The sequence below is a fragment of the Scyliorhinus canicula genome, chromosome 12 (assembly GCF_902713615.1).
Source record: "Scyliorhinus canicula chromosome 12, sScyCan1.1, whole genome shotgun sequence".
NCBI classification, from domain to species: Eukaryota; Metazoa; Chordata; class Chondrichthyes; order Carcharhiniformes; family Scyliorhinidae; genus Scyliorhinus; species Scyliorhinus canicula.
Window position 1 is genome coordinate 28951136 of NC_052157.1, and position 24105 is coordinate 28975240.

Sequence of the window (24105 nt, forward strand, 5' to 3'; positions counted from 1 at the left end):
TAATACTTTGACAGCAAGCAAAGCCATTGTAAAGAAGTGTGTTGTGGGGGAGGGGTCGGTATGCGAGCGGATGGAGGCAGCCTCGTTCAGGTTAGGGCACAAGCTTGGGAGCACTGTTAACGGCCCCACTGCCAGTCTCGCCGGCCAGGTACCCAACAAGTCCGGTAGTGATGACGGCCCTGAGGGTGTGGCGACAGTGGCGGCAGCACCCGAGGCTGGAGGGAGCCTCGGTTTGGGCTCCGATTTGTGGGAATCACAGGTTTGTTCCGGGAGAGCTGGATGAGGGGTTCCAGGGGTGACAGCGGGCGGTGATCTAGTGGTTTGGAGACCTGTTTATGGGGGGGGGGGGGGGGGGGGGGGCAGCTTAGAGAGGTTGGTAGATGAGTATGGGCTGCCCAGCAGGAATGGGTTCTGGTACTTACAGGTTCGGGACTATGTGAGGAAACAGGTGCCATCCTTTCCTGATCTGCCATCCCCAGGATTGAAGGACAAAGTGGTGTTGAAAGCAGGGGTTGGTGAGAGTGGGGTATTGGAGATTTACAAAGGATTAATGGACTGGGAGGGAGCCCCGATAGGGGATGTTAAGCGGAATTGGGAGGAAGAGCTAGGGAGGGTGCCGGAGGCTGGGTTATGGGAGGAGGCTCTGAGAAGGGTGAATGCATCCTCTTCGTGCGCTAGGCTTAGCCTCATCCAATTTAAAGTGGTTCACAGGGTGCATATGACGGTGGCCAGAGTGAGCAGGTTTTTGAGGGGCTGGAGGCGGTTGTGGACGGTGCGGCGGGGGGGGGGGGGGGGGGGGGGGGGGGTGTGGGGGTGGGGGGGGGGGTGGGGGGGGGGGTGGGGGGGCTGCGCACCGGCCACATGTTTTGTTTTTTAATTTAAGAGTACCAAATTAAGTTTTTCCAATTAAGGGGCAATTTAGCGCAGCCAATCCACCTACCCTGCACATCTCTGGGTTGTGGGGGCGAAACCCACGCAAACATGGGGAGACTGTGCAAACTCCACACGGACAGTGACCCAGAGCCGGGATCGAACCTCCAATTTGATTGGTCACCTGGAATGTAAGCAGGTTGGGCGGCCCAGTGAAAAATGTCAAGGGTATTTGCTGACCTGAGAAGTTTGAGTGCTGATGTGGTGTTTTTGCAGAGAGTTGCTGATTAGGGACCAGAACAGATAGTGGAAGGGGTGGGTGAACCAGGTATTTCATTCAACTTATGACGGTAAGGCCCGGTTTTGGCGATTTTGATCTATAAACGGGTTCTTTTTTCAGCTACCAAGACTGTGGCGGACACCAATGGCAGATATTAATGTAGGAATTAATGGGTTCTTTTCAAATTGGCAGGCAATAACTAGTGGGGTGCCAATATATATTAATGACTTGAATGAGGGAAAAATGTAACATCAAAGTTTGCACACGATACCAAGTTGGGTGGGAGGGTGAACTGTGACGAGGATGCTGAAATCCTACAGCATGATCTGGACAGGTTGGGCGAGTGGGCAAATCAATGGCAGATGCAGTATAATTTGGATAAGTGTGAGGTTATTCACTTTGGAAGCAAAAACAGGAAGGCAGATTACTACCCGAGTGGTTGTAAATTGGGAGAGGGGAGTGTGCAGCGGGACCTGGGTGTCCTTGTGCACCATTCGCTGAAGGTAAGCATGCAGGTGCAGGAGGGGGTAAAGAAGGCTAATGGTATGTTGGCCTTCATTGCGAGAGGTTTCGAGTATAGAAGCAGATATGTGTTGCTGCAATTATACAGGGCCTTGGTGAGGCCACACCTAGATTATTGTGTGTAGTTTTGGTCTCCTTCTCTGAGGAAGGATGTTCTTACTCTCGAGGGAATGCAGCAAAGGTTTACCAGACTGATTCCGGGGATGGCGGGACTGTCATAAGAGGAGACACTAACTAGGTTAGGATTGTTCTCGCTGGAGTTCAAAAGACTGAGGAGGGACCTCATAGAGACTTATAAAATTCTAACAGGACTCGACGGGGTAGATGCAGGAAAGATGTTGCCGATGGTGGGCGTGTCCAGAACCAGGGGTCACTCTGAGGATTCAGGGTAAAACATTTCGGACAGAGATGAGGAGACATTTCTTCACCCAAAGAGTGGTGAGCCTGTGGAATTCATTACCACAGGAAGTAGTTGATGCTAAAACATTGAATATATTCAAGAGGCGGCTAGATATAGCACTTGGGACGAATGGAATCAAAGGTTATGGGGAAAAAGCAGGATTAGGCTATTGAGTTGGATGATCAGCCATGATCGTGATGAATGGCGGAGCAGGCTCCAAGGGCCAAAAGGCCGCCTCCTGCTCCTATCTTCTATATATCTATATATGTATATGTGATGGTCAGCAGGTCTTTGGCAGGCAAGTTGGCGGTTCTTGTCAATGCTATGTGCCAAATTGGGATGATGTGAGCTTTGTTAGGAGGTTGTTGGCCTCCATTCTGACTTGGACTTGCATCAACTAATTTTTGGAGGGGATTGAAACTGTGTACTAGATCTGAATGTGGATCGATCTAGGCTCAGGTCGCTGGCTCCATAGCGGGTAGCAAAAGTGTTGTTAGCTTTAGTGCTATTAGGAGGGGGGAGCACAAGGCATTTTTTCCATTCAAGAGATAAGCAATTTTCTTCCCCCCCCAATGTTCATCATGTTTACTCTAGGATTGACATTTTCTTGGTGGGTAGGCCATCGCCTTCTCCCCAGGGTTCGGAAGGCGGACTGCTCGGTTATTGTAATTTCGCACAATGCGCCACACTTTGTGGACTAGGTTCTGGATTTAGGTCCTTTTCAGTGGGGGGAAAGTTGGAAGCAGCACTATTAGCAGATAAAGGATTTTGTAAGCATCTAACTTCTGCCATTGAGGAATATATCAGGTTTAATAAGAATGAGACTGTCTGACCCTCCACACTCTGGGAAGCCCTTAAGTTAGTTATTAGAGGGGATATAATCTCCTATATGGAGCATATGGACAGGACTGCAAGGGTAGAGCAGAGGCTGGTGGACTTTGTCCTTGAGGTGGGCCATCAGGACTCTGGAGTTCCTGGTGAGCAGGAAATAGTTGCAGATGCAGTTTGAACTGATGACAGTAGGTAAGGCGGTAGACCAGCCAAGGTGCCCAAGGGGGTACTTTATCAACATAGGGAGAAGGCCAGGTGTCTTTTAATCTATCATCTTAAGCTCCAGACAGCTTTCCGGGAGATCTTACAAGTTAGAGATTTGAGCGGCAGTCTGAACTCTGCCCTGGACAAAGTCAACGTAGCTTTTGAGACAGTCTACAAGAATCCTTATAGGTCCAAGAGGAGAGTTCAGATGGCCGAATTTTTAGCTGGGTTGCCCTTTCCAGTATTAGTGGAGAGCGAGAGAGAGGAGGGATGGGCTGGAGGCCCTGTTAAGTCCTGAGGAGATACTGAATGGTATTGGATCAAGGCAAACGGGTAACGCCCCCGGTCCTGATAGGTTCCCTATCAAGTTCTATAAGAGGTTGTACAAAAAACTTTTCTGATGACACTAAAATTGTTGTGTATTTGAACAAAGGCAAACCCAACTTCACCTCAAGTGATATTATTTAATCCAGGGGTGGGCAAACTTTTCAGTGCAAGGGCCGCATTCAGAAATTCACAATTCACAAAGGGCCGCATAGTATATTAAGTAAAATAATTACTTCACCCGGTTATGATTCTGGGCGCCTCATATAGAACATAGAACTGTACAGCACAGAACAGGCCCTTCGGCCCTCGACGTTGTGCCAAGCAATGATCACCCTACTCAAGTCAACGTATCCACCCTATGCCAGTAAGTAATCCAACAGCCCCCCCACCCATTAACCTTTAAAAAAAAATTTTTTTTTTTTTTTAATTTTTTTTTTTAGAAAGATTTTTTTTTTTTTTTTTTTTTAATGACTTGGTGGGCCGCAGAAATACCTTTGGCAGGCCGCATGCGGCCCGCGGGCCGTAGTTTGCCCACCCCTGATTTAATCAATTGGTGGAAAAAGCAACAATAAAATGCACTAAAATACAATTGCTTGTTGTTTGGGGGTTTTAATGAATTATCTAAACTGCTGCTAACATCAGAAACAGCCCAGGAATCTCCATCTTGACATAACCCACGTTCACGAGAACATTAACTGCTTCCTGTGCATTTTAAGTTAAAGTGCAGACAGTATGAAGGTTAATACTGCCAAATCGGTCCACGTTACTGCAGTATTGCACATTAGAATTTTAAAGCTGTCATAACTTGTCTTCTGACTTATATTTAATCAACAAAGTGCAACCTTCAATGGAGTGGTAAACAATGCCCAAGAAGGAGGCTATGTTAGTGTCCAAAATATAATATTCACTGATCTCCATTAAAGTGGATACTTTGATCAAAAGTCAAGTTGTTCCCTGGATGTTAATGGTTGTGAGCTGGACAAGTTGATGGTTTATCTAGTTTAAATGTTGCAAAACTGATGTTTTTAGCAACTATTAATACATCAAAAGTGATGTTTCTGCTAAGGAACTGTAAATTGTGTTCAGCTTCTTGTTTGTATGTGAATGTTTGTAACTTTTCATAGTTATTGTAAAGTTTTGCATCTAATATCAGTGCTCAATAAATCGTCCATGATTTTAGAAAGCATGAGCCATGGTTTGACCTGGAAAATGTGGTGGTCAAAATTTGGTCCCCGATATCAAATAGGTTCAAAACAGAACACTGACAAAGCATTTTAGGTTCTTGTAAGACCTGATATTGGACAGCCAGGCAACTCATTATGTACTTCAAGCAGCACAAACCAGCAAGGTGCCACGAAAAAACATCGAAGGATTGAACTCATTTGCTCAAAAAACCAAGGATGGTGTCCCTAAGAGCTAGAAAGAATTCATTTGTTGAGGAAGACCTCTGGAAATGATTTAACCTTTTCGCAGCATATTTACAATTCTAATTATTTTGCCCAAGTATTTGATGCATCAAATCTCTGCTGAAACGTAGTCATCTGTCTGTACTTTATATATGAGGTGGCTTTTGATCCAGCGAGCAGATTCAGTGTTTCAGCTTGTATGAATAATGACCAATCCCTTTGTATTAACATGCTTCGATCCCAAAAATTATCCCTGGAGCATCAGTCAAAGGGAGCAAAATCGTCCTGAGTAAAGGTTCTTGTTTTGCCATTTTCAGAAAGATTTAATGGCTCATCGTATACATCAAAATAATTATGAGCTGCCAGAAATATTTTGTGACTCCATGAGTATTTTCTATTTTTTATAATTTGTTCACAGGATTTGGGCATTGCTGGGAAGGTCAGCATTTGATGCCCATTTATAGATACATAGAAGATAAGAGCAGGAGGAGGCCTTTTGGCCCTTCGAGCCTGCTCCACCATTCATCACGATCATGGCTGATCATCAAACTCAATAGCCAAATCCTGCTTTCTCCCCATAACCTTTGTTTCCATTTACCCACATGGGCGCGATTCTCCGACCCCCACGCCGCCGGGTGGGAGAATCGCGGGGGGCCGGGCGATTCACGCCACGCCGCCCTGGCACCCCCACGCGATTCTCCCACCCTTCCCCAAAATTCTCCGCTCGGAGAATCGCCCCTTGACCGGATGGGCCAAGTGGCCTGCCTAATACGAACGGTTCACGCCGGCGCCAACCACACCTGGTCGCTGCCGGCGTGAACAGCGCGCCGCTGCATGTGGGGCCAGTGGGGGGGTGGAACACTCCGGTTTTCACTCCGGCGTCGGTACTTTGTCTCCCTTTGGGAGAATCACGCCCAAGATGTTTACAGAGGGAACTCTGATGGTATACAGGGAAAGCCTTTTATGGGGAAAAAGTCCGGACACTGATGACCAAATTGATATAAGGCATAATCTGGATTTTGTGATGTTTGAAACAGCCCAGGGCTATCAATTCCATTAATTTCTTCCACACTAGGGCAGCACGGTGGCCTAGTGGTTAGCACAACCGCCTCACGGCGCCGAGGTCCCAGGTTCGATCCCGGCTCTGGGTCACTGTCTGTGTGGAGTTTGCACATTCTCCCCGTGTCTGTGTGGGTTTCACCCCCACAACCCAAAAATGTGCAGAGTAGGTGGATTGACCATGCTAAATTGCCCCTTAATTGGAAAAAATAATTGGGTAGTCTAAATTTAAAAAAAAATTCTTCCATACTCTGCATTAAACTGGAAACAAATTGGTTAAAACTTCCTTATTTATACATTTTCTTTAAAAAAAACTGTACTCACAATTTGATTGGTAAATTTTCAGCATCACCTTCTGTTCCAAATAAGGAAACGGTGAGAGAAGGTTCCAGTATATTGTGTTTCATGTGGGTGATGAAGCGAATCTTGAATTGGTAATGATAAACTGAGAAAATTGAAATAAGATATGATGAAATTCATTTTGTTATAATGAAATCAGCACAACTCAAAAAGCTGCTATTCAATAATCTTTTTCACCTCCAATTTAAAAAAAAATCTAATTTATGGGATGTGGGTTTGGATTGCTAGGCCAGCTTTTATGGCCCATTTCTAATTGCCCTTGAGAAGGTGGTGGTGGTGAGCTGCCTTCTTGAACCGCTGCAGTCCATGTGGTGTAGGTACACCTACAGTGATGTTAGGGAGGGAATTCCAGGATTTTGACCCAGTGACAGTGGAGGAACGGCGATATATTTCCAAGTCAGGATGGTGAGTGACTTGGAAAGGAACCACCAGCTGGCGGTGTACCCAGTTATCTGCTGCTCTTGTCCTTCTATGTGGTAGTATTCATGGGTTTGGAAGGTGCTGCCTCTCCTCCTCTTTCCTGAAGATGTTGACTATTGCTGGGGTACATTTAAATGAAACCCAGGCGACCTCCAAAACCTTGTCTGTGTGTCCACTGATAAGCGCTGGCAGAGTATTTGACCATGGGGCATCATGGCTAATTTCCATCGGGTCCTCTCATCCAAATGCAGTTGGATGGGAGCTTGGCCTGACTTACCTCATCTACAACCTTACTGCTGTACCAGCTAAGATCAGTTAATTAGGTTCAAATCCAGGAAGGGATTCATTTTCATCTGAATTATAACTTGATTTATTTTTTTGCAAAGCAAGCAATAGAAACAATTGAGCTCATTACCTTTGTACGGCATATTAGCACGGGTTTTGAAGTACATTTTCTTGCTTCTTTGAGTGCGGACCTTTTTAATATTATAACCCAGTGTGTTGCATCGATTCTTCCTGCAGCTCAAACAGGTCCCTTTGTTAAATGTGCTCAGGTCATTGCACCAATAACCAACAATTTGTTTGTCTTCATTCAGCAAAGAATCAATAAACAAGTGCACAGATCGCTCATGTGCACACTTCACAGTTTCTGTAATACCTGTGAGACCATGAAATAAATGAGCAGTTGCAATAATTTAAAGTTTGAAAAAAAGAAATCAAATGGTGGAAAATTATTGGCACCTTTCGATGCTGGGGTAACGTATGATGCAAAATGCCTACAGCTCAAAACAAGGAAGGAACAAAGGCAATTACTGACGATCTGGAGAAGATATTTTGAGCAATAAACATTATCCCACCATTGCCTGGGTATTATGATTAGACAGAAACTAATGCATGTTATTTGAATAGATGGAGCGTTAGATTGAAGTTGTGCCCACAAGAACATTATGATCCTGAACTGAATTTATTCATTCACTGCATGTGCCTAGAAATTGATTGAACAAAGTAGTTTAGATTCTATGGAATTACGTTAGTGCCAGCAATAAAGCACTGAGATAACGCTAATTAATAAAAGTAAAGGCCACTCATGCACATACGGGAAGCTAGCTATGCCAATGAGGTTGTCTGTGAAGAACACTGGATGATGTAGTAATGGAGATAAATGTTAATAAATGAGCTTGTTTATATTTTTTAAGCCTATTTTCATCATGCGTCCAACTCCAGGCGGAGGGGCTACTTTATACAGAACGGTTATATACTATGTGAAATGTATGCTGAATGAGACACAATTTCAGTTCTCCTTTTTCCCCACTCCCCCCCCCCCCCCCCCTCCCTTTCAGCCCTGTACAAAGGTCTTGCTGTCCACAATGTCACAATCTGTGATTCAGGCTTCAAAGTGACAGATAGTTCCACTCCTAGCTATTCTTCCAACATAAATGGGTGGGTGAGACGCAGCTGATGGGCTACGTCATGCCTGCATTACCTTTTTGCTTCAGATGAGCTTTCTGTCCGTTACTCTAAGATTAAGGAATGTCTTTGCACAACGCCGCACAGACAGCATTGTGCGAATCCTCCTTCCTGTTGAACAAGCACCTTGGACATTCCCACTATGAGTTCCACACTTCCTGTTCTTTGCAATTCCCCTTCCTCCTCATCAATCAAATCCGTAATCAGCATTATTAATGCATCTTTTAGTTGTTCTCATAATGCTGCAATATTGACAAACATTTCATCCAAGGTCAAATCATACCTAGAATTCCATACTGGGCAATATGGCTGTACATGTGTTTGAGGTGGCAGCCGGGTTGAATGGTGCCACCATTTGGGTAGAAATCGTAATGGGCGACAGGTTGATTGATTCCAACACTCAGTCCTATATGCTCTTGTGTAAATGTGTGAACAGCATCAACAAAGTTTGCATCATCAGGAGATAACCGTTCTGTTGATGACATGCCTTCAAACAGCGGCCCAGCTGGGTCAAGACCTGTGCAATAAACAGAGTAAACTTATTAAAGAAAGACATGTTCATAAAGCACGTTTCATGACTTCACGATAGTCCAAAGCGTTTTGCCGCCAATTTAAGTATTTTTCTTGTAAGTGGTTACTATTGCAATGGAGGCAACAAGACACCAATTTACGCACGGGAATAACCCACAAACTGTGGTAAGGTAAATGGCTAGATCATCAGTGTTTAGATTTTGGTTCCAGGATAAGTGTTGGCCAAAACATTTGACAGAACTCCCGTTCTCTTCTTCCAATGGTTCAAAGGGATCTTTCGCATCCGCCTGTGGGTAACGTCCCACCAGCAAAAACAGTGCAGCACTTCCTGTCAGCACGGCAGACGTATGAGCTCAGATTTGTGCTCAAGTCTCTTGAATCCACACCCCTTTATGGACATTTCCCGGGACGTGAAGGGTCAGCTAAGAGTCAACCACATTGCTGTGGGTCCGGAGTCACATGTAGGCCAGACCAGGTAAGAACGGCAGATATCCTTCCCTAAAGGGGCATTAGTGAACCACATGAGTTTTTACAATTGACAATGGTTCCGTGGTCATCATTAGACTTTTAAGTCCAGATTTCTTTATTGAATTCAAATTTCACCATCTGCAGTGGCAGGATAGGGGCTGGTTTAGCTCACAAGGCTAAATCACTGGCTTTTAAAGCAGACCAAGCAGGCCAGCAGCACGGTTCGATTCCCGTACCAGCCTCCCCGGACAGGCACGGTGGCGACTAGGAATAAGCGATTTTCATTTCATTTGAACCTGGATCAAATTTGAAACAGACCATTACTAGTCCAACGGCAATACCACTCTGCCACCGTCTCCCCAGTTTAGTTGAGTATAAGTAAAGAATGAGTTAAATTCACCTCAGTTTACTATTGCACACCGTACCCAGAGCTTACACACAAAAATATTGAAGTGAAACCATGGTTTGTAACCAACACGTTCCAAACCATGTGGGTAAACAGTTTGAAATGGATCTTAATTCAGGACATTTGCCACAAAATGTCTCTTACAAAGCTGAATCTTCCAGAGCACTTTACATAGCAGCATAGATGCTCTTATTCTGCGACACTATGAAACAGTCAATTGATATTTGGCTTTTAACACATTGCAAGGTAGAATTAGAGTGCAGATTGTCAGCCAAGGTTTCCTGCATCGCACAATTCCCAATTGAGGAGCAAAAAGACATAGTCACAACTTGATTCTCCGTTCTTTGGCCGATGAATGGTGTGTGGGAAAGGAAAGCCGAAACTACTTTTCAAGTAACTGGCTGCAGTTCTTAATGTTTCATTTCTGTACTATTTCCAGTATAAAGTGATAGGCAAGATAAAGTGAAAAATGAAAAAAAAAGCAAAATAAATCTTAAATGATCCCGTATAGAATTAAAATATAATATATATAGTCAATATTTGATGGTAGATTGGATAGCATGGTGATTGGGTGCTGCTATGGTGAAGTATTGAAAATCCTAGTGCTGCTTATGGTCAGATTGGCACACTGGATATTTCAGGTCAGGAGTTAGATATATAGAATAATACAGCACAGAACAGGCCCTTCAGCCCACGATGTTGTGCTGAACCTTTGTCCTAGATTAATCATAGATTATCATAGAATTTACAGTGCAGAAGGAGGCCATTCGGCCCATCGAGTCTGCACCGGCTCTTGTAAAGAGCACCCTACCTGAGGTCAACACCTCCACCCTATCCCCATAACCCAGTAACCCCACCCAACACTAAGGGCAATTTTGGACACTAAGGGCAATTTATCATGGCCAATCCACCTAACCTGCATATCTTTGGACTGTGGGAGGAAACCGGAGCACCCGGAGGAAACCCACGCACACACGGGGAGGATGTGCAGACTCCACACAGACAGTGACCCAAGCCGGAATCGAACCTGGGACCCTGGAGCTGTGAAGCAATTGTGCTATCCACAATGCTACCGTGCTGATTGAAAGTTTCACAACAGACTGACATTTGCAGTATTGCAGACCCGAGTTTGAATCTCAGCTTTGATCAACTTTCACAAGAGGATTTCCCCAGTTCGTTCAAGAGAAGGAGTGAGAATTGCCAGGGGAAAAAGACAACAGAAAGAGTTGGGATCCCGATTTCCACGTAAAGTGTGTTGTTTCTGATGAACAAACAGGGGGGAAATCTCTTCCTTGGGTTTTATGTTGAGTCCTCATAGCTTTAAACATGTGAATAAGCCTTTCATGTGTGACTGAAAGGACAAGGATATAAGATGGATTTACTGCTTTATGGAAAGATGCAACTAGACAATGCCATCAGTTACAAAGACGTGTGCAGATTGTGACATATTTGAAAATGTGGCTGAATAATGTGCAAACAGAATGAAGAGCACATTCTGATATTGCATGTATTACTTGTAATATGCAAAATACCTATTGCAAATAGAGTGTTTTGTGTTAATGCCGATGGAACAGAGGAAATATCTATCCAAGCGTAAAACAGGTCTGAAAAGAATGTCAAACGTGAACACACAGTGATATCAAGTAATGTTCACAGCAATGAAAATCATCTGCCATTGTTGCCGTGGCTATGAATTTTAATTAGTTTAAGGTTCATTGATCAATGTGCAGTTTCTACAGGAACATTTCTTTTCAATGCAATTGTCTTCAGCCACAACATGAAGTGATACATGATTGGTGTAATATGTAGGGTTCAGTATGCGTAATAGAAAAGTGATGGGACAGTCTTCTAATCTAGAGCACTTTGCACAGCAGCATAGAAGGTCTGGAGGCTGATTCTGGTGCCTGTCTCTATCACTTACTACATGTCTGTAGCGGGGAAAGGTCGCTGCCTCAGACTTTTCAGACATAGTGCTACTATGATCCCAGAACAAACCCCATCAGTGGCTAGAACATGGGACCAACACCCCAATATTTTTCTTTATTTTTGTAAGAATGTGAGGAAAGAATACTTCACTCCAGGAGTGATTGCACAAAGAAATAGGGATTTGGTATTTTAAAACAAAACTTTATTATTAACGCAATAAAAATAGTTTACAATTACCCTTTAAGCAATACTACTCAATACAGTAACCTTAATTACTATCCCTATTCCTAATTAAACAACAAGAAAGGAAAAAAACATAGAGCTCTCAAACCATCCGACATCCCAGATTAATACTTGCTTTCCAGAACAGATTTGCCTCCTTTTAGAATACCTACAGACTCTGACTGGATGTCTTTAAAAAGCTGAATGTTTCAGCTTTTCCCTTGTCCTCAGACAAGTCTGCTATGCGTTAAATACTATTGCTCTTTTTTAACTATCCTACTGGGAGCATAAGACCTTACCTGTGTTCTAAAGAGTTAATCAGATCAGAACTCAACTCAAAAAAGCTTTCTCAAAATGTCTGAATCCCTTAGCTCCACCCAGCAATGATATCATCTCCCCAAGCTGAAAACAAATGAACTCTCCAAGCTGAAATCATTAACACCCCAGGATCACCCGGGCAAACAACATCACATTAGCCCTGGCTGTTTTTACTCTGGTCAATTTCACCTCTGGCTCCTAAAAGTTTTCTGGACTTGCAAAACAAAATTCTTTTTAAAAACATGACTACTGCAGTCAAACACACTCTAACCCAGGTTAACCTTTGCATTGCCAAATGCTTATAATCCAATATATCTAAAATCCTGCAGTCGTCACAGTGCACTGAGGGGAGAGAATCGTATAAGAGACAATTAGGACATGGGCAGCATGGTGGCGCAGTGGTTAGCACTCCTGCCTCACGGCGCTCAGGTCCCAGGTTCAATCCCGGCTCTGGGTCACTGTCCATGTGGAGTTTGCACATTCTCCCCGTGTTGGCATGGGTTTCACCCCCACAACCCAAAGATGTGCAGGCTAGGTGGATTGGCCACACTAAATTGGCCCTTAATTGGAAAAAATGAATTGGGTACTCTAAATTTAAAAAAAAGGCGACTTGGACTGTATGACTCACATTGAATGTATACAATGATTCTCCCATACCCGGTGGGGTGGAGGATCCCGGCGGGACGGAGTGACGTGAACCACTCCGGCGTCAGCCCACACCTTCAGGGGCTAGGCTGGCGCTGGAGTGGTTTTCACCCCGGCGGCTTGCATGGAAGGCCTTTGGCACTGCGTCAGCCGGGGCTGAAGGGACTCCGCCGGCCGGCACGGGTCCGCGCATGCACAGGAGCATCAGTGGCTGCTGGCATCATCCCCGCGCAAGCGCGGGTGGGGGGGGTCACCTCTGCGTCGGCCATCGCAGAGGCCTACATGGCCGGCGCGTAGGAAAACAGTGCCCCCACGGCACAGGCCCGCCCACGGATCGGTAGGCCCCGATCGTGGGCCAGGCCACCGTGGGGGCACCCCCCGGGGCCAGATCACCCTGCGCGCCCCCCCCCCCCCCCACCCCCTCCCAGGACCCCAGGTCCTGCCGGTAAGGGACCTAGTCTAATCTACGCCGGTGGGACCGGCAAAGAACCAGCGGGACTTCGGCCCATCGCGGGCCAGAGAATCGCCAGGGGGGCTGCTGTGAGTGGCCGCCGACCGGCGTGGCGCGAATCCCGCCCCCGCTGAATCTCCAGTGCCAGCGGGGGGTCGGAGAATCCCGCCTTTAATCTGTGTAGGAAACCTGAATAGAATTGCACTTTCAGTGATGGCCATTTTGAAATGTTTGTAACGTCCTGTCAGATATTTCGTGAATAAAGTACATTTTTGCAAAAATAATCTTGCTATATGACTGCCTGCTGCAGCAATGGTGATGTCTGTTTTTGACAGCGTTGCTACAGTTTGATTCTATGTCACGGGAAAATGGAAAAATGGTAGCACAGGCTGAACGGACTGAATGACTTCCTTGTGTGCTCGATGATTGTGTGCCTAGGTTTAGATTCGCTTCTCCTGGGCATTTTGGGATGTTGTTCCTGTGCTAACCTGCCTTTGGCAATGAGCCGAGAAGAAGAACCGGATTTAACAGAGTTAACAGAAACTTTCTTTGTTTAGACCCAGCAAGTACATAAGATCACTTTGAATCGGATGAAGAGTACACACCTGAAGCATCATCACCTGTCTTTTCTCTTTACAGATGCTAACTGACCTGCTGAGCATTCCTCGTGTAACGTGTGGTATAAGTAAACTAGCTGCACAATGGTTAAAAACCCTTATTCCACCGGTATCAATACTGTTGAAACTGTCAAGGGAAAGTGTAACTCCAAGAAACAATTATTTACAGAGAATATTCACCGTCTAAGCCTCACTGTGTTTTTTTAAAAATATATTTTTCTTAGAGTTTTTCCATTTTTAAAATCAATACAAAACTGGTATGGTACAGCATGATCAATATCAGGAGAAACCCACGCAGTTGGTTCAGTAGACCTGGCGCTTCCACACATATGAAAAGTAGAGAGGACAAGTGGGGGGGGGGGGGGAATAAAGGCACGAAGACATGGCAAAGTGGTGCTCACCCTCTAGTCTAGTATAGAGGCGGAACTACATAACCAATGGGAAAACTTATAGGACTAAGTCAGACTCTATGGAGCCTGTGCATTTCAGATAGGAGCCCCATACTTTTTGGGATGCATCCGATTTGATGTGGCGTATACAGGTCAGAAATTCAATTGCGATGCAATCCATGATAATTCTACACTAATTCGGAGCAGGAGGCTTATGGTGAACCCAAAAACAAAGGGCTTTGTTCTGTGCTGCAAATGTCAGGATATTGTACAGCGGTTTCTCACTGGCGTCAATTATCTTTTTGTCTGGGAGCCCCAGAACAAAGAACAAAGGATCACACTCTAAGGCAGTATCAAATATCTTCTCAAGCTCTTTAACTTTTAAAAGTATGCCCAACCAGTCGGATTTAATTTTGACACAGGACCAACTACAATGTGTATATTCCCCTCTCACTAGTTTGCAGTTTTGGCATAGTTAGAATATAGCGGGGTCAATCCTGGGTCTGAAACTTGGTGTAATGTGCAGACCCTGCAATATTTGAAGTTGAGTTTCCTTTGTTCTATTACAGGCTGGGATCCGGTTGGCATTTTCCCAGATGGCGCCCTGTAGGTAAATTGATGTCACATGAATAGTTTTACTTTTGTGTAATAATGAACCAAAGCTCAATTATATGATTCTGATTAAACTTGGAATTTGAATTTTAGTTTTAGTAACATGCGACTATTCTTGGCTTCACTTGACTGGACGTTGCATTTTGGGATGTTAGGCAGAATTAAGCTAACTATGGATGAGCCTAGTCACAGATTATGCCTGAAGAGGCCCCTTGTGTAAATTGCTGCAGAGGTCGATAGGCTTCAAGATTGAATGGGCAGTTCAGGCTAGAAGGATCTTATGGGTGCAATTGAGGGACGTATAACAGCAGACGGTAGCACAAGTGGCTAGCACTGTGGCTTCACAGCGCCAGGGTCCTAGGTTCAATTCCCCGCTGGGACACTTGTCTGTGCAGAGTCTGCACGTTCTCCCCGTGTCTGCGTGGGTTTCCTCCGAGTGCTCCGGTTTCCTTCCCCAGTCCAAAGACGTGCAGGTTAGGTGGATTGGCATACTAAATTACCCATAGTGTCCAAAAAGGTTAGGAGGGGTTATGGGGATAGGGTGGAAGTGAGGGCTTAAGTAGGTCGGTGCAGACTTGATGGGCCGAATGGCCTCCTTCTGCACTGTTCATGTCCATGTTCTATGTTCTGACATTTCTTATATTAGTTTAGCTCATCGGTTTTAAGAAGAAGCAATTACCATGAACTTAATATTAGAGTTAAACGTTATGACAGTCTGTGATTAGTTGTAATAGTACAATTCTTTAGATCATTATTATTCAACACTATATGTTAACTAAATGTATAAGGAGGCTGGTTTGGAACGTCACATTTTAAACAATGACTATTGCGATACACTTCAGTTGTCTGCTCACTCTGGATAACCAAGTACAACTTGTATTGTAACTTTGTGTAGTATACTGTATTCGAGATACATAGGACAGGATTCTCCGTCCTGGCAGCCCCGTTTTCCAGCAGCCGGCCAATGGGGTTTCCCACTGTGGGCCATCCCACCCTGTTCGGAAACCCATGGGCGAGGGTGATGCTGCCGGTGGGGCGGAGGATCCCACCAACAGAGAATCCTGCAGATAGTTTTAAGTTGTAAGCAACTTTATCACTTTATTCTTTGTTCCAACATTGAAGGGACTCAGTCCAAGCCCCAAAGTAAAGTTGCTACAGTCCCAGGTGACCAGAGGCTTCTTTCCCCTTTGAGGAGGAGAGCTGACTGGTGGTGATTTAACCTGAAGGTCACCATACCACAGGTGAGGGGCAAGGTTGAGAAGGAGGGGCCTTCGTGGATAAACTCAGCCGGTACGGGAATTGAACCCACACTGCTGGCCTCGCTCTGTATCACAAACTAGACGTCCAGCCAACTGAGCTAAACTGGCCCGAAGGCCCTGCGTTTTCAGCCTTGCCCCTCACCTGAGCTGCGGTGACCTTCAGGTTACGTGGCCTGCCCAACACAGCTGGTCGAGCGTGACCAGTGCCATGATACTGGGGATATGGAGATCACTAAGCTGTCTACCACCTGATTTTGGAAGACCTGAATTACATTTAATTAACTCCTAACATTGTTACATGAACTTTGTCTCTTTATGGACCCAGACTGATCGCCCCGGATAATCAAGGGGAATTTTAGACAATTTCAAGTCTGAATTCGAGAGTGAAATCAGCCTATGTATGGGAGGCACATTCCTCGGGATTCTTGCCTGCCTTCAAGGAGATATTCACTTCTTCAAGCCACTGAGGCAGCAGGCCCAGTTTGAATGAATTATTATACAAAGCAATCAGAGGATCTATTAACAAGTCTTTAAGTTCCTTATAAAATTCACTCCCAAAACCTTGCCAGACTGAAGATCCCTCAAGGAATATACCACTTCCCCCTTTGCAATAAGAACATTTAGGGTCGATCTTTGGTCCTCAGAAATTGTTGGGAGTTTGAAGGGAGAGAAATGCTCCAAGTGTACCAGCGCACCCCTCGACTGACCTGATGTATATAAATTGGCATCGAAGCTATTAAATGCCCAATTAATATCCTCCGTCTTAATCATCCTATTACCCTTGCAATCTAGCATAGAGAAAATACCCCTAATGTCCACCTTCTTCATAAGGAAGATCAAATATCGTCTTGGTTTATTTCCAAACTCATATAGCTTTTGTTTGGCAAACTTCTGTTCCTCTCAGCACATTGAATCAGCAAGGAATCCAGTGCCGTTCGGATTGCATCCATTTCCTTCAGCATTGAATGGCTAGGATTCCGACAATACTCCATCCCTGTTTCCGGCAATTTTACTTCAAGCTGGCTCTGTCACTCCTGCATTTTATGCTTTTTGCTGGCCATATATACAAAATGACTCAGCCCCTTGCCTTGTGGATTGCCCACAGGATTGAAGGGCTGACTTCAGACAGAGAATTGACTGAACTGAAGAGATCGAATTTGGCCTTAAAGTACGAGATAAAGTTATGATCCTTAAGCAGATTGCATCAAATCTCCAAGATCCAGACTGAGGATAAATCTCCCTGAATAAATATTCCAAGAAGAGTGGGGCATGATCGGAGACGACCAGACTACGTATAGAGCAGGAGGCCGCTGAATGTTGTTTTGAGCATGAAACAATGATCAATTCTGGTATTAAATTGGTGGGGAGTAGAGAAGAAGGTGAACTCTTTGTTCTCCAAACAACCATGTACCCCATATCCTCACATATCGATACTGATGCCATTGCCGGTTGAGTGGGAGAATTCCTAGTTATGGGAACTTTCTCCATCAAAGGATTAAGATGGCAGTTGAAGTCTCCACCTATGAAGGAATTTGTTGAAGCTACTTCAGCAAAATCCACAAAGATTTTAGTAACAAAATCAGGAGGGTTGTTTGGAGTGCTGTAGACATTCATTATCGAAATACTTTCCCCTTAACAATTGCAAGGGGCTGGTTTAGCACACTGGGCTAAATCACTGACTTTTAAAGCAGCCCAAGGCAGGCCAGCAGCACGGTTCAATTCCCGTACCGGCCTCCGGGATGTGGCGACTAGGGGCTTTTCACAGTAACTTCATTGAAGCCGACTTGTGACAATAAGCGATTTTCATTTCATTTCATACCTACCTTGTCCTTCACACAGCTCTTCAGACTAAAATGAACATTCCTATTAAATAGAACGCAACCCCCACTGGCTACTAGTCGAGAATGGGGCAAAAAAATCACCTACCCAATCCAATCCCGCTTCAATTTCTGGTGCCCCTTGTCATCGAAGTGAGTTTCCTGCTACAAAGCTTTGTCAACTTTCTCCTTTTTAAGGAAAGACAGAAACTTCTTTCTTTTAATTGGATGATGCATCTCCCGTACATTCCAGGCGCAAAGTTTCAAAGTAGCTGCTGCCATTGCTTATTCAGCCAAAGAGAGCGTAGCTTATTGACACAGAAAATGGTTTACCAGCCAAGGATTTTCCCGCCCTGCTTGGGCGAGCACCAAAACATACTTGCCCCATCTCCAACCATACTGGAAGCATCAGTGACAAATTGGGCACGATTTAACTAAATGGGAACAATGTCCCATAGCGAGCACGTTTATCACGTTTCCCGGCACTTGCAGCGCTGAGAAACGCCCCGCTATTTAATGCACTTAGAAAGGGGGCATCAGCGGGGAGCGTGCGGCCGAGGTCACATATAACCCCGTTTTCTGCACTGAGGGGCTCCGCTCGCTGGAACTCCTCAGTGTAACAACAGATCGATTTTTAAGTGGCACCCCGATTTCTGGAGCCCCCGACCCAACCCCCGAATCCTTCCCAAGTCCCAACTCACTATGAGGGGATCACAGGGACCCACCGTACCCCTCAACACCTGCGCAGGGCACCCCGGTTAGATGGCCGCTGCGTGAAAAGTGTCAGCTTGGCCATCCCAACCTGGTACCCTGGGAGTGCCCCTTCCAGCTGGCAGAGCCACCTGGGCACCTTGGCAGTGTCAGGCTGGCACCCAGGTAGCACTGCCAGGATGCTAGGCTGGCAGTGCCAGGGTACCCAGGTGGCACCGGCAATGCCAGGGTGCCACCCTGCCCAGAGGGCATGCACCTGGGGGCTTCCGATCCACTGGGAGACCCCCACGTGCCATCTGGTCCCCGTTTGTGATTACTGAATGGCGTTTGCCCGAGGTGAAGGAGACAGATCCCAACGCCTCGGTTACCTCAGGAAACCTCATATTAGAGTGAGGCTCGCTCTAACATGCAGATCGGCCAAAACGTGATGCTCCACAATGGGCGGGATTCACATCGCAACGTCTTGCAAGATCGCATAAGATCTCGCAAGGTGTTGTGAGGCAGGTAGGTCCCGGGAACAAGGTCTCGCGGTGTCTATCGCCGAAAAACATGCGGTGGGGTTCTCGGTAAATCCCGCCCTAGGTGTAATTTTGGGCGGGTTTGGCGGGCTGTTTCCCGCTGCTTTGTGGGTGAGAATCAGGCCGGGATTTACCCACAAGGCTTGGGGTGTTTCTCACCAGTCAATCCCACATTTTGTGCACGATCGTACCAAATGGGTCCCATAGTGAGCATGTTTAGCCTCGTGTTTCCCAGCGCTCGCAGCACTGAGAAACACAATGCTATCTAAGATGGTTCGGGTTAGATACAGGCCCTCAGTGGGGAATGTGCAGCCGAGCCCCACTTAGTCCCACTTCCCGCTCTGAGGATCCCCGCTCGCCGAAACCACTCTGTTCAGGGAGAGAGCGGGACCTCATTTTTAAATCCCCCCACTCCCAAGCCCCAACTTACTGTAAGGAGGCCACTGGGCTCCCCACACACCCCACGTGCCACACCCTAGCCCGATTACCGTCGGGCAATAAATGCCAGCTTGGCACTTTAGCAGTGCCAGGCTGGCGTCCAGGTTGCACCGCCAGAGTGCCAGGCTAGCACTGCCATGTTGCCCAGGATGACCAGCAGTGCCACGGTATCACCCTGCCCAGAAGGTCACCCAACATGCGAGGGTCTGATCCAGATTTCCCAGGGCACCGCGGGTTGGGTGGCTCGCGTGTCGCTTGGCACCCAGTGCAAAACCCGTTTTGGGCTCTTCTTCAATGCACCCAGGGCAACGGGGTGGAACAATCGTGCCACCCTCTAAGGGGGTAATCTTCTGAGTCTGTAGAGCTGTACCTACAAGCCTTCCATAATTACACCAAGGAGATTTCTCCTCAAGGTAGGAGACACAATGGGCTGGATTCTCCGATTTGCAGACTAAGTGCTGACGCCGGCATGGGAAAAGTGGTGTTTGACGCCTGAAAAAACGGCACAAAACCTCCACCGATCCTCCGTCTGGTCTGGGGCTAGCAGGCACGCAGCATAAATTCCCGTCTCTAACTGCAGATACGGCCATGGAATTGCCGGATCTGTGGCTGCGCATGTGCACGGCGGCGGCCTGCAATGGCTGCGCCGTGCAACATGGTGGCAGCTGCGCGCGGACCCGGACTGCCAAATAATGCTCCCCCTTTGGTCAGCCTCGCCACTCCCGGACCACCCACCACCAGTGCCCCCACCCCTCGCCAAACTCCCCCTGCCCGCGGATCGGCTCCCACCCGACTGCGCCGTTTTGGAGGAGGCGGAGCATTGAGAAAGTGGGCCGGCCCCGGTTTCGGCACCAATGGGGATTCTCCGGCAGATCGACGAACGCGATTTCGGCATCGGAGATTGGAGAATCCCGCCCAATATGTTGCGAAAGGGACGAGCACAGAATGCCCATTCTGCATTCCAACCCTTCCTATTAAGACTTTATCCACCTCCCAGCAGTGGCGCTACTCAAATTCACCATGATCAGAACAAAGGGGACCATAAAACATATACCTCAATGGACGCAGAGAATGGAAAAGGGATATTGTTCACACAGCCCTACTACCATGCAAGCAGCAAAGCATATTCCTTAACATGAAGGAACATGCTGAGGAGTAATTTTCATTCAAGACAGATAGAAGCCTCTGCCATTCTTCAGGATGAAAACGTTCAAAGTGAGCAATTACTAAATCATCCCTGTCAGAATGAAAAATACCAACACAGAATCAGGAAAGAATCATAATGTCAAGGTATAGAGTCCGGATTGTACAGTGAACCGCAGTCTGTCACCCAAATTGTTGCCTTTCTTGGAGTTCTCAAACAGCAAGGCTTTAGCAAGATAGTCGAACATCTTTATAGAGTTGCCCCATGTCACCCTCAGAGTAGCATAATACAGCGATACAGTGCAGCATATTGCACTCCAATGGTCTTTAGGCATCTCCTAACTTCAACAAATCCCATGCGTCTCTGATGTATTGCTGCCGAGAAAGCTTCAAAAAAGAAGACCTTCTTTCCCTCATAGAGCAAAGCCCAGTTACGTCTAGCTACCTCCAATACTTGGCGATCCTTGAAATTGCAAAAATGGCTAATTACGGGCTAAGGTGGTTGGTTGTCCCTCGTCCTCAGAGTCAGGGTACTGACCTTTCTAATTTAACATGCCTGCCTTTTTGTTCCTAAATTAAGGAGATGTGGTAGCCAGCCCTCAAAGAATTTAATTGGGAATTTACCCTCAGCTTCATCTGGCAAACCAACAATCCGGACATTCTACCTCCGGCCTCATTTTCCAGGTGGTCAGGGAATTCTGACATACCACGCAGCTGCTTTTCCAAGCAGATCTCTACTGAGGAAGTTGCATTTTCGACAGTGCTAATTCTCTACTGCTCTCCGTCAAGCCTTTAACCTGCAGCTCTGTAGTATAAGCACTGAATGTTTGTACTATCAGACAGAGTTTCTCGTCAATGACCCTAATAATATTAGCAGTACTTAGTTGTAATGCCTTTGAGAGTGCCAGATCGAGAGTTTGTTTGCTCACTAAGTCGCCATGTTGAGGAGCTGGCTCCACCCGGCACTTCTGACTGCTCTTTTTGGTCGATAATTTTCTCAGCATTGTTGTGTTCTCTATTTTACCTGGATGGCTTGGATGCGTAGTGTTGAATAAAGAACGCAAAGCTTTGTTAACAAACAAAACTATAAATTTATTACACTACCAATGAAGATTCGTTCTTAGAAGGTTTCTATATTAAACTATGCTATCTCTAATTACAGAACTCTCAAGTATACAACTGTTCCCACTCTCATGCCTCATCTGTCTTCTGTCTGTCTGTATCTTCTTCTGTCTCTTCTGACCCACAAGGCTCAGCATCATCCCTTATATACTCATAGGACTAGCTCCCTCTAGTGGCTGTCTGTATACATTTCATTAACCCTTGCATTGCCTTCATGTTTGGTAATACCACAACTATTTCTCGGCATTTTGCCACCACCATTTAGCCAGAAATCTTCCAGGGACATTTATGGAATTCTCACTCCTGGATTAGTCAAGCACGAGATATGTGAGCACGATACATTAAAGGAAAATAGGGCGGGATTTACCGACCCACACAGCACGTGTTTTTCGCCGGCGGAGGTGGCCAGGCCAGCAGGATTTACCGATCCCGCCGTTGGCAACGGGATTTCCCGGTAAATGTATCCCTCATCACCGGGGAAAACCTTGCGCCAGCGTGGGACTGGGATATCCCACCAGCGTGACCAGCCGGTATATCACGCTCATTGATTGAGTCATGCCAGAGCTCACAGAACACAGTTAATCCCACACTCGCATCACGTGAACCCCACCCCACTGTATTTCAATGTTACCTGTTATCCTTCCAATTCTGTTTGTCCCAGTGATATAATTTCCAGCAAATCCCGAAACGTGGGCTCCAAGACTGTATCCAATCAGGTGAACCTTTCCTTTTGGAAAACCAAAGAATTCCTGAGAATGTAAAAGATTCACACTTTCATTAGAAGCGCTTTGGCAAATCCACATCTAATGGGAAACTTCTGCATGTGCAAAATTAATGGCCCCGCATTTCCACCAATAACCAAACAAAAATAAGGACACAGGACATGGGAGTGGCTGGTTGTGTGTTGACTCAAACAAAATGATTCCTCTCGACCAAAGACATGAAACGCTCAAATGGTAAATTGAAACCAGAATCACTGAAACGGGCGATCTGCTCAGGTTTTTAAAATTTAGAGTACCCAATTCATTTTTTCCAAATAAGGGGCAATTTAGTGTGGCCAATCCACCTACCCTGCACCTCTTTGGGTTGTGGGGGCGAAACCCACGCAAACACGGGGAGAATGTGCAAACTCCACACGGACAGTGACCCAGAGCCGGGATCAAACCTGGGACCTCAGCGCCGTGAGGCAACAGGCTAATCACTGCGCCACCGTGCTGCCCTCGACCTGCTCAGTTATCTCAATACGATTTGTGGGGGCTTAGTGTGTGTCAATTGATTATCCTGTTTCCCTACATTACAACAATGACTACACTTCAAAAGCATGCTGGCTGTTAAACACTCTGAGATTTCCCAAGGATTACAAGAGAGGTGCTTTAAATGTAACGCTTTCTTTGTTAGGTGTTTGTGTCCAAGGAATTCATCTTTGAAATGTGTATTGAATTAGAGTAAAACAGTTCACTTTGAATCTGAAATCTTTTATGCAATAGCATTGGTGTTTTATCGCAATTCACACTCAGCTGCTGTATACAAGAAGCAGTATTTTGGTCAGAATAGTGTTTAGGATTTGTGGTGATATGCATCACTGTAAATACACAAGGGGTTAATGTAAATACACTACGACTAAGTAAACACTAGAGGGAGCACCAGAGATGTCATGACATGCACACATACAGCTAATGAACACATAGAATAGGACACAACCAATGGGCAGTCAAGACACCCAGAGGTGACACTACCACAAGGGGGCATTACACAACCCATATATAAGGACAGGGCACACATGCTGTCTCTTTCCACAGGCAACACTTAGGGAGTAGGACAGGGGCTGATCAGAAGCATCACACCCACCACGTGGTTTAGAGCAGACTGGTTAGTTAGACTGAGTTACTATAGCAAGATTAGCAGGAGAGTCGACCTCATCAAGAACTGTGCTAATGGTTCAATAAATCAGATTGAACTTACTTCAAAGTCAGGAGTATCCTTTGGTCAAAGCTGCATCGTGTTGCAGCCTGTGTTATGCCAGAGTACATAACACAGCAGGATTCTTCCACTTTGTGGCTTCCTAATCGATCAGTGGATAAAATTCCCAAGTGTACAGACACCGGAGAATGTGAAATTGCTGGAATAATGCAGCGTGCACTTTGCTGTCTCTCGAAAATGAAATTCACCCATAGTTCAAGGACAGTGTAACAATCTGTCTTCGTCCCTGCAACAATCAGTTCCATGGGGAGATTTTTCACTGTGAAATGTGTTTGACCCAAATTCCAATTGAATTCTGAAAAGCTTCACCCAAATGTAAATCAGACAGCAATGGAACCAGTTCTGGCAAGATGTACAGCTCAATTCCGAGCGGCACACAGCTTTCC

At 45.9% G+C, this 24105-nt stretch overlaps 1 protein-coding gene across 2 annotated transcripts in view; it reads right to left on the minus strand.

Moving 5' to 3' along the window:
* Positions 1 to 24105, minus strand: part of lipca (lipase, hepatic a) — a 93921-nt gene that overhangs the window by 28397 nt on the left and 41419 nt on the right. For both annotated transcript variants that reach the window (XM_038813636.1, XM_038813635.1), the window contains 4 exons: positions 22371 to 22488; positions 8430 to 8663; positions 7095 to 7337; positions 6224 to 6344 (listed from right to left, as the gene is read on the minus strand). In XM_038813636.1, coding sequence (XP_038669564.1) covers positions 6224 to 6344; positions 7095 to 7337; positions 8430 to 8663; positions 22371 to 22488 — 716 coding nt within the window. The remainder of the gene's footprint in view (positions 1 to 6223; positions 6345 to 7094; positions 7338 to 8429; positions 8664 to 22370; positions 22489 to 24105) is intronic.